Source organism: Puma concolor, chromosome B1 (genome assembly GCF_028749965.1).
Source record: "Puma concolor isolate L17-30 chromosome B1, mPumCon1.1.hap2, whole genome shotgun sequence".
Lineage (NCBI taxonomy): Eukaryota > Metazoa > Chordata > Mammalia > Carnivora > Felidae > Puma > Puma concolor.
This window is the reverse complement of record NC_141670.1, coordinates 60,871,892-60,889,546: the sequence shown is the minus strand read 5'-3', so window position 1 is coordinate 60,889,546 and position 17,655 is coordinate 60,871,892. Positions and strand designations below refer to the sequence as shown.

The following is a 17,655-nucleotide window of genomic DNA, read 5'->3' as shown; positions in this document are numbered from 1 at the left end:
GACTAGAAGCAAAGATTATATTTTGATTACCTTGTGGTAAGAATTTAAATGGAAATGACAGGCATTAGAATTTATTTTGCCTTAGACAAGTGATACTATTTCTAAATCTGTCAATTTTCAAAGCAAGATAAATAAGATAATTTTACCGTATGCACATTATTTTTCATGTCACATCTGAAAGTGTCCGATTTTTTGAAATTCCCAATTTGCTCTAACACGAGTATAAAATAGAACATCACTTTAAGAGGTATATATGCTCAAAACACCCAAAACAACAGCCTCTGACCCTTCCAAAAGACTAATACTATTACTTCATTCAGTTAAAATACATCTCAACAATTAGTAAGTTAAATCACATTCAGCTAAGCAAGCAATCTGTATTAAGAACACGCTGTTTGTCTCTCTTCAGGAGTGCGTTATATCTCAACTGGGTTTCTAAATTACCTACCTCTGCTACCTACCTCACTTTTTTTTGTGTCATCCTTTACTCTCATGCTAAAAATCTTTATGCCCCTCCCCCGCTCGTGTGTGTGTGTGTGTGTGTGTGTGTGTGTGTGTGCGCGTGTGTGTGTGTGTGTGTGCGCGCGCGCGCGCGCGCCCTCTCTCAAAAATAAACATTAAAAAAAACATTTAAACATAAAAATCTTTAAATGTCCCTTTTCAGTGACTGTGAAGCTAGGAAGATTCTGGCCTCACAGAGGACGTAGGGTCACCTTCTGCTCCTCCCCTTTGACCTTCCCTCAAAGCTGCTCAGTAAAATAGTTTGACAGGCACGTGGGTGGCTCAGTTGGTTAAGCCTCTGATTTCGCTCAGGTCATGATCTCACAGTTCATGAGTTCCAGCCCCACGTTGGGCTCTGTGCTGACAGCAGCTTGGTGCCTGCTTCAGATTCTGTCTCTGCCCCACCCCCCACCCCCCCGCCTTTCCTGTGCTCATTCTCTCTCTCTCTCTCTCTCTCAAAAATCAATAAATATTTAAATTATAAAAAAGATTTGATCCCCTCCCCCCAAAAAAGTCTTTAGATGTCCCTTAGTAATCCTGCCTTTGCCACTCCTCGCCTCTATCCTGTTTCTCACATGAATCAGTTTTCAAGACTTACTGTGCTCCCTCTTCCCAGATCACTTACTTGCTCATACATGTGGTTGGAAAATTTTTTGCCCTAGCAAACTAGGAACATCTCCCTCTCCTACACCTCTTCTCCAGGGTAATTCTTATTTGTCTGTCTCCTTTATTTGTCTCTGTTCAATTTTCCTAATACAAAACAATAAATATGATAAATATAATGACTAAAAGAATCTGCTTAATTCATGTATGGTCTGTATTTGTAAAAAAATAAAAAAAGTTTTATTATATTAATTGTGTATAAAGCCAGGTCATTCAGCCAAATATTTTATTTTTTAAGAAATCATTTAACTTAAGTAACATCACCAGTAGATGAGAATATTTTATTTTTTTATTTTATTTTTTTAACATTTATTTATTTTTGAGACAGAGACAGAGCATGAACGGAGGAGGGGCAGAGAGAGAGGGAGACACAGAATCGGAAGCAGGCTCCAGGCTCTGAGCCATCAGCCCAGAGCCCGACGCGGGGCTCGAACTCAGGGACCGCGAGATCGTGACCTGAGCTGAAGTCGGACGCTCAACCGACTGAGCCACCCAGGCACCCCGAGAATATTTTAAAAAAAGGTCTCACTACATAGAAAATCATGACATAGAATTAATATGCCTTCTGTGGTCAAGGGACATAAAATATAATTAGAAGGATAAGAAATGAAGACAAAGAATAAATACTTAGGGCAATATGTTATAAAACGATGTGTACCCTATACGACACAGTGAAATTCCCCATTTTAAGAATAGATAGCAAATAGGAAAACATAAAGTACAGATTTTAAATAAAAATGCAGGGGCGCCTGGGTGGCGCAGTGGGTTAAGCGTCCGACTTCAGCCAGGTCACGATCTCGCGGTCCGGGAGTTTGAGCCCCGCCTCGGGCTCTGGGCTGATGGCTCAGAGCCTGGAGCCTGTTTCCGATTCTGTGTCTCCCTCTCTCTCTGCCCCTCCCCCGTTCATGCTCTGTCTCTCTCTGTCCCAAAAATAAATAAACGTTGAAAAAAAAAATTTAAAAAAATAAAAATAAAAATGCAGTAAATGCTAGGGAGTTAGTAAAAGAAATGGTCAGCATAAATTTCATCAGAGAGACTGATATTGTGTATTAAGGAATGTATAGAATATGGTTGAGCACAAATTTGGGGGAAAATATCCAAAGGAAAGATCAAATTACCTTAAAATGGATGAGTATCTACCTATAGTTATATCATAGTCATTTGAAAAAGTTTTATGGCCCCAAATCATTAATCAATCTTTTTTGTTTCAAATTATTTAATTCAGGGAAGAAAATTAGAAATTTATAATTGACTGTTTCAATAGACTTAACTGGTCAGTTTAGTTGAAATGATCATTAAAAGATTGGTGATTGCCAGGGGCTGACAGGGGTATGTGTCAGGGGGGTGGAGAGTGTGGAATTGGGAGATATTGGTCAAAGAGTACAAGCTTCCAGTTTCTATAAGGAGAAAAAGTCTGGGGATCTAACATAGAGCGTGGTGATTTTAGTTAACAATATTATATCATATACTTGAAAGTTGTTAAGAGTAGCTCTTAAATGTTCCTATCAGAATGAAAATGAAACTGTGAGGTGATAAATGTGTTAATCAGCCTTACTGTGGCAATCATTTTGCATTATATACATATATCAAAACATCATGTTATACAGCTTAAATTTACACAATGTTATATATCAATTACAGCTTAATAAAACTGGAAAAATACTATCATTAAAAGACAAAATCAGGGGGCACTTGGGTGTCTCAGTCAGTTAAGACTCCCAACTCTTCATTTCAGTTCAGGTCATGATCTCACAGTTCATGAGTTCGAGCCCTGCATCAGGATCCCCACTGACAGTGTGGAGCCTGCTTGGGACTCTCAGTCTCTCCCTCTCTTTCTGTCCCTTCCTCACTCTCACTCTCTAAATAAATAAATAAATAAATAAATAAATAAATGACAAAACTAGTATACAATGACAAAATAAAAGGAACATTAAGTGTGTGCCTTATATGGAATAATATTGCTCACTTTAGCTTAATTAAAACATAATAATTGGCATAAAAAGAAATATAATGGGGTTGCCTGGGTGGTTCAGTCAGTTGAGTGTCCTACTTTTGATTTTAACTCACGTCATGATCTCACAGCTCATGGGTTTGAGTCATGCATCAGGCTCCGTGCTGAGTCTGCTTTGGCTTCTCTCTCTGTCATCTCTCTCTCTGCCCCCTCCACACCATGCATTCTCTCTCTCTCAAAATAAGTAAATAAATTTTTAAAATAGTAAATAAATAAATAAATAAATAAATAGATAAATAAATAAAATGTTCTACTATGCACTCTCTCTCAAAATAAATAAACTTTAAAAATAAATTAAAAAATGTTCTGCTATGATATATAAATGGGCATAAATGACAAATACATACTAGAAAAATTGTGCTTTGTGAATTACTAAGCTTTTACAATTTTCCTTTACTTCGTGTTGAATTTTTTTCCAGAAGAGTTTTAGCATATTAACAATGCCAGCTGACAAGAAAATAATGAGCTTAAATGGCAAACAATATGAGAACCATAAAGAAAAAAGAAGTAATTTTTACATTATATTGTAAAAGTATGTTGCACTATTAATCTGTACAAGAATTAACACAAGAAAAAATACCTCTTTCACCTACAGATTGTGTCTGATAAGTCATTATAAACATTTACAACTTCCTTTACCTATAAATTTTAGAGTTTTTTTCTTCCCTATAAAGGTATATGCTTTTATTTTATAGCACTTATTTTATAGCACTCCAATAGAAATTCTGAAAGATCCTAGTCTAGCCAGTAATGAGATGTTTTGTAGTGAAAATTTGCATACTCTGTGCTTAAAATTGCCTACATTAATTTACCACGTTTAAGAATATGTCTTATTGTTTTCAAATACATTTTGTCTTTTATAGTTTAAAACAACCCGTTAGCTAATAGCAGACCGCAAAATTAAGGTCTCCAAGGCAAAAAAAAAAAAAAAAAAAAATGGTATTGTCCACACAAGATTTATCCAAACAAATCTTCCAACTCCTAAAATAGGGGAAATAAAGTATCTCTTTTCCATGCCTCAAAAAAAACACTTTATTTTCCCAATGGGGGAAAAAAACCTAGAAAGAACTACGTGGACAAAAAAGGCAATGACAAATAGCAGAAAACAATTTCACATTCAATAGATGGCTCTTCTCTCAAAAGTTTAAAGCTTTCATTTTTCTAGGATAACAAGATTCAAAAAAAAATGCTTCAGGTGAGGAGAACTCAACCTAGGAATTTACATTAGAATCTGCTATTTAAACTGCATTTAATAAGTAAAAGAAGAATCAAAGTCTATCTTCTTAATAGAGACCAATGGAACAGGTTAGTGGATAAAGGAGGTAACATTCATATTGTCTCCTAATAAATAGCCCCCAGAATTGAGGATTGGCTCAAGAGAAATTAGTCTCTGGATCATTTCCACTAAACTTGAATATCAGAAGCAAACTTCATGCACTTTAGCAATGTAACATGCATACCATATTTTCATTTTAATTATGTACATCTGCCATATATGTAATTAAGAAGAATGTCTTACTAACATGGCTGTACTTATGAAAATATGGCCATAGCACAATTGATTCCCAGTCTCCTTCAAATAGACAGCCTCATGATCATTAATATTAGTCAAATGAAATCCAAACAGAATTTAAATTTTAGTTTTCATTCAAATGAACAATGCTTTTAACCCCCCAAAATCTTTTCATAAATATTTTGGTGTTTGTATATGTATATTTCTTGGACTAGAAATGATGGTGCAGTCTTCTCATTAATTAATTTTCTACTGTTAGAAAATGGGCACTAGAAAACTTCATCTTCATCTAAGATATTATTCTTGCAGAAGAGCTTGATGAATGCTTGAGTTCTCAAGGCCTAGTAGACCCATTTGCTAGGGGAAGGCTTTTTCTCCCGATGTTTCTGGCCACACTGACAACAAACGGAGGGGAGGGGCGGAGTTCCCATTCTTAATAAATTTTGATTGACAATTCTTTTGTGCTGAGTATGATGTTACAGTGTCTAGTCCTGGCTGGCTCTGTCTGAAATAATAGACTGTGTATTCAAAGCCCAACACAAATGTTCTGCCATTTTATTATTAGCAAGAGAGAGAATTTAAATGGAATGTCAGTCAGGTTTTCATGTTTTCCTCTGCAGCTGCAAGTTTCAGCTAAAAAATCTCTGCCCTATCTATATCACCTAGATTTTTATGAATCCCATAATCCAAATTCAAATATTTCTGTTTTCTCTAACATGATTTTAAGGTCCCTGATGCATAAAAAAGCTATGGTGGCAAGTGCCACTTCTATTTCATATGAATGTCATGAATCCCCCCCAATAGAGTTCTCTCTTCAGTTTCTCTAAAACAGCCATCAACTCCTGAGAAAATGTTTACTGTTTATTACAAAGATTTATATTTATTTGGCTTTCACATTTTCTACTATTGGTTCTAGTATCTCAATTTCCTAGATGAATAATAGATGTCAATATAATAAGGCCAGTGGATTAAAAAACAACAACCAAATTTGCTCCATGCAATTAATATACAATTAACACATCTGTCTAATAGATTTATGTGTATGTCTTAGAGTAATTTAAATATATGGAATGTATTTTTATTTCCATTTATCTGCAAAAAGAACTGTTGAAATCTTTCTGGTAAAACACTGCAATCTCTTTCTCATTCACCCTTCCCACCAGGTGCAAGGAACCATCTTCCCAGCTCCCAATTTCAACCCCATAATGGACGCCCAAATGCTAGAGGGAGCACTCCAAGGATTTGGTAAGCCAGATCATTTCTATCATCTTTTACTGTAATTTTTTCACTTTACCTTGCTTTAATATTATAATATGGGTGTAAATAGCTGATGTCTAATGGAAGGCAAATGTGGATTAAAACAAAAAGCTGGGCAATGAACTAGAATAAGAAGAAAAATAATAGAAAAGGACAATAATGGATAAATTAATTTGTGCTCTCAATTGCAAATCTGATCTTCACATGTTGCTATCTTAAATCCTTAAATGTCTCACCACTAACTACTAAATGAAACCCCAGACCAAAAAACCTTAATCTGGGGAAAAACATCTTTCTTTGCCTTTGTTTGTTTTCTAGCCTTTTTTTTTTCTACTTCCATTTCCAGCTAAATCAGACTTTCTGCTATTCCCCAAATTGGATCTGCTTTTCCACATCTCTATAAACTAGTCCAATAATCCCCTGCCTGTAATGCTTTTTTCTTCTCCTGTTATTTTGTATCCAAATTCTATTCAAGATCCTCTTCAAACAGTTCCACCTCTTTGAATTGTTCTTTGGGGACTCCAGACCCAACAAACCATGCCAACCTCTGGGGCACCCTCTCCTGCATTCCTATGTCACTGATCTCATTTTCTTTCTTTTTTTTTTAAATTTTTTAATGTTTAATTATCACAGAGAGAGAGAGAGAGAGAGAGAGAGAGAGAGATGAGCAGAGGAGGGGCAGAGAGAGAGGGAGACAGAATCCAAAGCAGGCTCCAGGCTCTAAACTGTCAGCATAGAGCCCAAGGCGGGGGTCCAACCCATGAACTGTGAGATCATGACCTAAGCCAAAGTCAGATGCTTAAGGGACAGAGCCACCCAGTCACCCCCAATCTCATTTTCATTGTGCTTGTCCTTTTGTGTCACTACTGACTTCAGAGAGTTCCCAGAGCATAGAGTTTGGCATGCGGATTCTTAATTGGATATTCAATGAACTGAATCTAGAGTTTAGAAAAGGAATATAGAGATAAGGGAGGAACACTGTTGAGTTCTTTTTAAAAAGATTTAATTTTTAAGAAACGAAATGGAGGGGCGCCTGGGTGGCTCAGTCGGTTAAGCGTCTGACTTCAGCTCAGGTCACAATCTCCCGGTCCGTGAGTTTGAGCCCCGCATCGGGCTCTGGGCTGATGGCTCAGAGCCTGGAGCCTGCTTCAGATTCTGTGTCTCCCTCTCTCTCTGACCCTCCCCCATTCATGCTCTGTCTCTCTCTGTCTCAAAAATAAATAAAAACATTTAAAAACATTAAAAAAAAAAAAAAGAAACGAAATGGAGCTGTTAAACATCCATATATTTTCCTTAACTAAAACCTGTTTTAAGACTTCCTGTGAGCATGAAGATAAATATCGAAATGTTTGCACAGAACATGCAAAGCCTTTCATAAGAAATTAAGCTCTTAACTTTAAAGATAAGGTCGCCTTTAAGAGAACTATGCTCTGTGTGTGTGTGTGTGTGTGTGTGTGCGTGTATGTGTGTACGTGCACATGAACACATGCATGCATGCATGCTCATTTTTGTGTTTTATTCACTAGCAGAATCTCAGAGGAAAACAATAAAGGACTTTAAATATGCTCTCTAAAGTTGACTTTAGGAGTTTGCAAGCTTTCATGCCTTTTAAAATATCAGTCATCATAGAAAAAATACAGAGACAAGTTAACAAAAAGTTATAGATTAACTTTGTCTACAGGAGAGTAATTTTTGCTTTAAAACTATAGTTCAATCTATTCACTGAAAAAATTTTTCTTTGCTCCAATTTCAATTTTCCTGTCATAGCAACTGGAGGGTCAGACTATGGATTCATTTTGACCATTGTAATTTTTTGCTTGTCAGTGTTTTAGACTGAAGAATTCCAGGAGGTTTTGGTTTTGATTGCATACTGTCCACTCTGGCATGCCAGAGCAAGAACACAGATCAAAATGCTTTAAACATCTATCCATCCTGATGACTCTGAACCATGAGATCATGACCTGAGCCAAAGTTGGACGCTTCACCGATTGAGCCACTATGGTGCCCCACAACTTAAGACAATTTTTGTTAATACTTCTCATTTTCATTTGCTTTAGAGTACTTTTTTTTTGCTTTCTTGTTTTTCTAAATAAAACACAGCAGCCAGAAACTAGAAGCTTCTGAAGAGCAAAAGAAACAACAGCTGGAAAAGCAAACTACAGAAAGGGAGAAGAGATTTGCAAATCATATACTTGACAAGGGATTAATATCTAAATTACAGAAGAATCTCATACAACTCAATAGTAAAAAACAAATAATTCTATTAAAAATGGGCAAAGAACCTGAATAAACACTTTCCCAAAGAAGACATATAAATGGCCCATAAGTACATGAAAAGGTGCTCAACATCACTAATCATCAGGTAAATACAAATAAAAACTATGATGAAATATCACTTCACACCTGTTAGGATGACTACTATCAAAAAGACAAGCAATGTGGAGAAAAGGGAATTTCCACTGGTAGGAATGTAAACTGGTATAGCCACAATGGAAAACAGTATGGAGGTTCCTCAAAAAATTAAACACAGAACTTCCATATGACCTAGCAATCCTACTTCTGGGTGTTTATCTAAAGGAAATGAAGTAACTCTCTCATAAAGATATCTGCACCCCCATATTCACTGTAGTATTTTCACAATAGCCAAAACATGAAAGCAACTTAAGTGTCCATCAACAGATGAATTGATAAAGAAAACGGGATTCTCATTCTCTCTCGCTCTCTACACACACACACACACACACACACACACACACACACACACAGTGGAATATTATTCAGCCATAAAAAGAAGAAAATCTTGCTATTTGAGAAAACATGGATAAATCCTGAGGGCATTATGCTAAGCAAATGAATCAGAAAGACAAATACTGTATGATATAACTTATATGCAGAATTTAAAACAACGGAACTCATGAAAACAACCAGGGGCTGAGGGGTGGGGAAATGGGGAGTTACTGGTCAAGCTTTCAATTATTAGAGGAATAAATTCTGGGAATCTAATATACAGCATTGTGATTACAGTTAAGAATACTGTGTTGTTTGTTGTGATGGTGAGAACATTTAATATTAACTCTCTTAGACACTTTCAAGTACACAACACAGTAATCCCTTATCAAGTATATGATTTGCAAACCTTTTCTCCCTTTCTTGTAGTTTTTTTTTGTTTTTTCATTCTGTTAATTGTTTCTTTTGCTCTTCAGAAGCTTTCGAGTTTAATGTAGTCTCGCTTGCTGATTTTTGACCTGGCTACTGTGCTTTATTTAGAAAAACAAGGAAGAAAAAAAAAATACCTTAAAGCAAATGAAAATGAGCAGTTTTTTTTTAAAACATTTTTTTTTCAACGTTTATTTATTTTTGGGACAGAGAGAGACAGAGCATGAACGGGGGAGGGGCAGAGAGAGAGGGAGACACAGAATCGGAAACAGGCTCCAGGCTCTGAGCCATCAGCCCAGAGCCCGACGCGGGGCTCGAACTCACGGACCGCGAGATCGTGACCTGGCTGAAGTCGGACGCTTAACCGACTGTGCCACCCAGGCGCCCCGAAAATGAGCAGTTTTAACAAAAATTGTCTTAAGTTGTGGGGCACCAGGGTGGCTCAGTTGGTTTCGCATCCAACTTCGGCTCAGGTCATAATCCCATGGCTCATGGGTTCAAGTGCCATGTCAGATTCTGTGCTGACAGCTCAGAGCCTGGAGCCTGCTTCGAATTCTGTCTCTCTCTCTCTCTCTCTATCTCTCTTTCTCTGCCTCTCCCCCACTCATACTCAGTCTCTCTCTTTCAAAAATAAACTTAAAAAAATTTTTTAATTGTCTTAAGTTGTATAAAAATTCACCAATCATACTAAAAAGGAATAACTCTCAGTTAACATTCGTTAATAGTGCAGTTCAGTATCCAGTTCCTTACCAGTCGAAACTGTCTTCATTATCCGTGTAATCTCAGAACAACTGTGTTTATTTTGTCTCAGTTAACAAATATAATTTCCAAATCGTCCCTGTGAGATACTGGACAACCTGAATTATTTTTAAACTACATGCCTGAATTTTCACAAAGCTGCATACAAGTCAAAATTAATCTTTTTGAAACAGTCCATGCTATTTGCCTTGTTCAGTCTTTGTCACCATTAAGTATATTGTTCCCTATAGGTTTTATTCAGAATTTTCATCTTGAATACATGTTGGATTTTTTTCAAATGCTTTTTCTTCATCTGTTGATACAGTCAACAATTTTTCTTCTCTATTCTATTATACCAATTGATTTTCAAATACTGAGATAAGACCTGAATACCTGAAATAAACACCACTTGGTCATAATACACAATTCTTTTTTACAACATTGAATTCAATTTACCAGTTTTTTAAGGAAATTTTACTTCTGTGTTCATGACAGATACTGGTCTGTAGTTTTCATTTCTTGTAATATTTTCTCTAGTTTTGGTATTAGGGTAATGCTGACCTCATAGAATGATTTAGGAAGTATTTCCTCTACTACTATCTTCTGGAAGAGATTGTAAAAAAAAATCATATAATTTTATTCTTTAAAAGTTTGGTAGAGGGGCACCTGGGTGGTTCAGCTGGTTGAGCATTCAGCTTTGATTTCAGCTCAGGTCATGATCCCAGAGTCATGGGATGGAGTCTCTCATTGGGCTCTATTCTGAACATGGAGCCTGCTTAAGATTCTCTTTCTCTCCTCTCTCTCTTTCTCTTTCTCTCTCTCTCTCTCTCTCTCTCTCTCTCTCTCAATCTCTCTCTCCTTCTGCTCCTCTTCCCTACTGATGCTCTCTTTCTAAAATAAAATTTTTAAAAAATTGGTAGAGTTCACCAGTGAACCCATCAGGGCCAGGTGCTTTCTGTTCTGACAAGTTATTTAATATTTATTTAATTTCTTTAAAAGACATAGGCCTATACATATTGTCTATTTTTCTTTGTGTGAGTTTAGGTAGACTATGTCTTTGAAGAAATTGTCTATTTCATCTACAGTATCAAATTTGAGGGCACAAAGTTGTTCTTAGTATTCCTTTACTATTCTTTTCATATCCATAGTATCTGTAATAACATATCTTCTTTCGTTTCTGATATTAGTAATTATATCTTTTCTCTTTTTTTTCTTAGTTAACCTGGCTAGCAGCTTACCAAATTTATTGATTTTTTTCAAAGAATGAGCTTTCAGGTTAAATGCTTTTCTCTATTAATTTTCTGTTTTCAGTTAAATTGATTTCTACTTTAATTTTCATTGTTTCTTTGCTTCTGCCCACTTTAGATTTAATTTGTTCTTTTTTTCTGATTTCTTAAGGTGGAAATTTAGGTTAGTGATTTTAGGTCTTTCTTAATTTCCCACATATTTATTCAATGCTACAAAATTTCCTCTAATCATTTCATTTGCTACATACCACAAATTTTAATAGCTTATATTTTCATTTTCATTTGGTTTGAATTTTTTAAATTTTCTTGAGTCTACTTTGACCCATGTGTTATTTACAAGTGTGTTGTTTAATCTCCAGGAATTTTAGAGTTGTCCAGCTATCTTTCTGTTACTTATTTCTAGTTTAATTGCACTGTGGTCTGAGAGAATATTTTGCATAGTTTCTATTATTTTAAACCAGTTAAGGTATATTTTATGTAGTCTTAGTGTTACACGTGAGCTATAGAAGAATAAATAATCCGTTGCTTTCCTTGGATGCAGTTGGATGAAGTATTCTATAGATATCAGTTATATCGACTTGATTGATGATGTTGCTCATTTCAACCATGTTCTTACAAGTTTTCTGCCTGCTGAATCTATCCATTTATGATAAAGAGGCATTAAACTCCAGATAAAATAGTGGATTCATCTGTTTCTCCTAGCAATTCTATCAGTTTTTGCCTCATGTATTTTGATGCTTTTTTATCGGGGTCACACACATTAAGATTTATAATATCATCTTGGAGAATTGGCCCCTTTATCATTATGGAATGGCCCTCTTTATCCCTAATAATTTTCCTTCTTCTGAAGTCTTTTGTGTTAAAAATAATATAGTTACTCCAGCTTTTTTTTCATTATGTTAGCATAGTATATCTTCCTCTATCTCATTACTTATAATCTATCTGTGTAGGCCACTCAGTGTTATTTAGATATAATTTGAAATTTTAGTAATAAGTATTTTCTTGCCTGGTAGGACACTTTTACCTATTTGACCATATAGTCAATGTTCATTATTCACAGATTCCACATTTGCCCATTTGCCTACTGGCTAAAATTTACTTATAACACCAAAATCAGTATTTGTAGTGTTTTCATGGTCATTAACAGACATGTGCAGAGACATGAAAACTTTGAGTCACCAGAGTACCTACTACCAGCTAAGATTAGACAAAATGATGCTTTGCCTCCTTGCCACAGCTCTCATACAGTTAACAAATATTCTTTTTGTAGTCTATTTAATGCTACATTTTTTGCATCTTTATGCTTTTGGTTGGTGATTGTATTCTTTAAAATGCCCCCAACAAATGTTGTGCTGAAGTGCTGGTGAGTATTCCCAAGCACAAGAAGAAATATTATGGAGGAAACATGTGCATCGGATAAGCCTCATTCAGACATGAGTTCTAATGCTGTTGGCCATGAGATCAATGTGAATAAATCACTAATATAGTACATTCCAAAAAAAAGATAAAATTCACTGATCAATGCATGAAGCTGTCCAGAAAAATGCTAAAGTAACATCTGTTCTATGTTATGAAGCTATGGAAAAGCAGTTAAATTTGTGAGTTCATGAGATGACAAGCTAATAATAGTATAAAAAAGTGTAACTATCAGCTTTCTTCTGAAAGTGCTAGATGGCTTGCATGTTTCAAAAGGTGATAGAGCATAAAACTTTCAGCTGAACAAGTGCTATAGATCAGTAGGGTGTAGAAGAATACCTCCTTAAGATATTCTTTAAAAATACCTCTTAAATTTTATACAGAAAAATTTTATACAAAAAATATAAATTTTATACATGAGGAAATGAAGGCTTTCAATGCTGATGAGACAGGCATGTTTTATGAGGACATTGGCTAACAAATAATGTAACGTAAATGGCATTTCTGTTGACAAAAATGTTGTGACCAGAGGTTGTAGAAACACAACTGTATATTTCCCCTCAGAGAAATAGTTCAGTATCTGTTAATTCAGTGGTTATGACACCTATGTAGAAAACTACCACAAATAACAAGAATCAACTGTATATTGTAAAAGCTTACAAAACTTCTATGGTTCATGATGCCATGATTTTCTGTTAACCCAGAAAATAAGAATTACCTAGAAATTTTTGTCATAATGTAATAAGGTAAGAAAGAAAAACTTACAGTTACTGTAAAGAAGAAATCAAAATTCTTATTATGTGCAGAGTATATTATTTGTATCTCAAAATTTGTATAAGCTAATCAACTAAAAAGTTACTAAAAATTATGAGTTCAATAATTTTTCTGAATACAAGGCAATGTTATGTTTACACAAATTCAATATCATTTATTTAATTACGCAATTATGTGTTAAGAAACAAAATACAAATGATGTAACTTTAAATGTCAACAGACATGCAAACATGATTTTTTTTTTTAATTTTTTTAATGTTTACTTATTTTTGAGAGAGAGAAAGAGACAGTGTGAGCAGGGAAGGGGCAGAGAGAGGGAGACACAGAATCAGAAGGAGGCTTCAGTCTCTGAGCTGTCAGCACAGAACCCGACATAGGACTCTAACTCATGAACCACGAGATCATGACCTGAGATGAAGTCAGACGCTTAACTGACTGAACTACCCAGGAGCCCCGCAAATATGAATATTTTTAACAAAATAAAGTTTCTTGTCATTTTCAAAAACTCTACAAACCTTTACTAAGCCTCTTAGAAAAGAAAAACACCGAAATAGCTTAGCAAATACAGTGACAAAAACACAACTTTCGACATGGATTCCTAAATTTAGCTATTTTAATTAAAAATGTTTAATACATTTTTGAGGTCCATATTAAGTTAATCTGAAATATTCTGGAAAAATAAATGAGCAAGAATTGGTATGAGCACTTTGAAAAATGAAGATTCAGTCAGAGGTAGGTTGTAGATAATCTCAATGGAACAACAAAAAGCAGAAGAATATAATAATTATATAAGTATGATCATAGTAAAAATGACAATAGATATAATTTAAAAATCTTCTATTTATTATTAAAAATTTGTTCGCTTTGGAATTCCCATCATGAAGTTAACAGATTCCTACAGAACTACTTAACATCCTTTGAGTCCAACGCATTAACCAGCTAACCCCAGGGGAATATGATGCTCTCTGCCTCTCACAAACCATAAATTTCAGTTGTTGGAGCTGATTCTTTGCCTCTCTCCTTCCATTTTACACCTTCAGATCATTTCTCTCACCTGCATAAAACATCCTCCTCTTCCTTTTGTTTCACTGGGCATAGTTATCTATGTAAATTCTAGTCACTAGCCCTCATTCACTGGATATTTCAGCACCTGACTCAGCTTTCCTAAGAACCTAAGGGCATCCAGAATGGCTTTAATTTCCCAAAAGATGATCTGCTTAACATTCTAGCCTTTCAATTCATTTTTCTCCTCATCTCCATTAAATATCTTCTTTTGTCAAAGAAAAGTTGTACCACACAGAATTAAACAGGCAAGGAAGACTTTATTCAAGACTATTGCAACAGAAATCAAGACTTTACCAACAGAGGAGAAAGATTGAACTCAGTTCCTCTGAAACAAATGGCAAGAGTTTTTAAGCCGAGTGGTAGGAGGGCAGTGAACTAGTTGAAAGTATTGGAGAACTCTGGGAGTCGGGGGTGTTTGTCAATGTGATTAGGCCATCTGTGTTTGCTAACTAGTACTTAAGAAAGTTAGGTTCTTAACCCTCCCACGGAGACTGGGAGATAGGGATTCTTATCTTTCTTGATGATTATATTTCAAAGGGATGGCTCCCAAGTTTTTGGGAAAGACATTTCTGGATTGTAAACTGGCAAGTGATTTGACAGAAGATTTATATCTCAAAGGAAAACGAAATTACAGTTGCAAGTTTTCCAAAGTAAATGCTCTCAGAAGGGGAGATCAAGCAAGGGCTTACAGTCAGAAAGAAACCTGTCTAAATTTTGGTCAAGCTGAGGCAAATGTTAAGGCCTTCTTGGTCACTCTGCTATGACTGTAATCAGAACTAAATTTATCTAAACTAGTTGTGCATTCGGGTGTTATATCAGTATAATGAATTGGCGTATAAGGAAATGGAGGCCTCATACAGCCCAGAAACAGCCTTGGTTGCAGGACAGAGAGACCATATTCCGTGCAAACCATGAGAGGTTCACACAGTCCCGCACAAGGGTACGCATCCCTTGTACTTTCATAATTTCTTTCTCCACAAGGAAGGATCTTTTAAATGAGAAAGATGTACTCCTTTAAACACCAATCAGCCTAAAGTCAAGGAAGCCTTTTTCAGTGGGGTAGGAGAGATGGCTGAAGAAAGACCATATTTTTTATTCCTCTGTATTTTTTAATTGGATCCTTTTAAAGGAAAGTCTGTAGTAATAGCACCAAATTGAGAGATAGGAAGAACCAAGCCTTCATCAAGTGTTGCTCTGTGATTTCCAATTTTAGTTAAAATTGCTCACTGCTTTAAAGTACCATCAGGGAAAATGCTCGCACAATGGTTTTTGATCCTTAGATAATGGGTTCTTCCAAACTACAAAGTAGCAACTTTACTAATCTTCAAATATTATTCTTTTCCAGGCTGTGACAAAGACATGCTGATCGACATTCTAACTCAACGTTGTAACGCACAAAGGCTGATGATTGCAGAGGCATATCAGAGCATGTATGGCCGGGTAGGGTCTCTTCATCTTGACCTATTTCTAGGACAAACTCCTGGGAAATGACAACACTCTCAGAAAACAGATACTGTTATTCTTTTCAGTCTTGCAGATTACAAAGATCTCAGACTCCACTGTATGTCAGACACAGAGTTCCTATGCCTCTAACATGTTTCAAGGAATGTAAGAAAGACGTATCTATGTGTGAGGCATGTTCACACTGACTCCATCAGTCCTTTCTCAAAAATCACTCAGCTTCATAAAATGAAAGTTCTGGTGGCCTTACACTGCTGGTTGGTCCAATTAGGCTAAAAATGTTGCGCTGGAAACACCCCTGTGTCAAGCTTTAGGGAAGGCATGGAAAGGGCTAATGATCACTAGGTCAAAAAAATAAGATCTGTCCTGCAATTCCCCACAGGTCTTCACCTAACTCTCAACCAAAGTGAATTCTGTACTAGCTTTTCTTCTCACAGCATGCAGTTATAGAGACCATTAAAAAAGAATGGCAGTTAAAAATAGTTTAAGGCAATAAAACTATCCTTAGTGCTTTAAAGTAATCACATTCTAATTTCAAAGCAAGTACCATTAAAGATTCCTTTCTTTTGTTATGCATTTAAACCACAGATTCAGAACAAAAACTCTTCAGGCCAAAAGGGCCTGAAATAGCAATTACTTTGTCAACTGAGCATTATTGATGAAACACTATCATAAAACTTTCTCGATAGAGTTAGCTCTTATAAATTCACTCCATCTCTAAACCTCAGTCTTTGAACAGCTATAATACAGGAATAAAGGATAGCCCTCTCTTGTAGAATAAACTAATAATCGAAGAAGCTACCACTACTGGTGAAATTAGTTGAATTATGCCACGGAAGCAAGCCAGTTATGCTTTTTCCCAACCCCCCCCCCCAAGTAAAACTGCTACCTTAGCTTATGTTCCAGTAACACCAGTGCTCGTTTTCTTTTGAAAGAGAATGCAAAAAACCATAAAAGTTGTAGCATTGCAAATCTAATATTGTTTTAATATGCATACCGCTAGAACAGTGGTCATTTTTCAGTATTTTTTTTAACCCAAAGGTTTACATACATTTTATACATCAGGTTAGTTTAGGTTGAAGCATTATTTCATCACATTCTACAAAATTACACTAGAACAGATTAAAACGATTAAAAATGTAGTAGTTCCACTCAAGGAATGTAAAATCTATTAAGCAATTTATACTTTCAATGGTTGTAAAGTTTGTTAAACTCTACCTTCTGCTGAATAATCCATACCGCGTGGAAAAGCTTGGCTAATCACCCAATTGCACCAACAGATGAAAAGGAGTCATGCAGGCCCCTTTCCTCCAAAATATCTTTGTCATACAATCAGTTATCATGTCTTGAAAATTAGTTTTCCTCTCGTATTTCTTTTTCCTCACTAACACAGTCTTGATTCATTTGGCGCCCAGGCTAATGTGAAACTCCTAACTGATACCTGCTACCCTCGTGCCTTCCTACTCCTAACTATCCTCCATACTGAAGCCAGAATGATTCCATCTCTAGATTTCTGCTTTCTGGCTTTAGCTCCTGAATATTTATCTTGTTTCTCCCTTACATATATATCCACAGGTCCACGGAATAAACCAAGGCCTTCTCCGGGCCAACAAAGCCTTGCTTTTATTCTCTATTTTAAGCCCTCTCCCCCTTCTTCACACGCCATCAAATGCAGCCAAACTGATCTACTTATATTTCTACAATTTATCTGTGCCTGCTCCCTTACCTTCATTCAGGGTGTTTCATCTACTCCAGTGGCCTGACTCCCCACCTCCCCAAGCTGCACACCTGTTCATCTCCCCAGATACCGGGCATTTCCTCACACCAGTAACCCCAAACACAGTGGAACAGAC

At 36.0% G+C, this 17,655-nt stretch overlaps 1 protein-coding gene across 1 annotated transcript in view; it reads left to right on the top strand.

Moving 5' to 3' along the window:
• Positions 1 to 17,655, top strand: part of ANXA10 (annexin A10) — a 100,081-nt gene that overhangs the window by 31,321 nt on the left and 51,105 nt on the right. The window contains exons 2-3 of the mRNA XM_025922230.2: positions 5,852 to 5,933; positions 15,687 to 15,781. Of these exons, the coding sequence (XP_025778015.1) occupies positions 5,852 to 5,933; positions 15,687 to 15,781 (177 nt within the window). The remainder of the gene's footprint in view (positions 1 to 5,851; positions 5,934 to 15,686; positions 15,782 to 17,655) is intronic.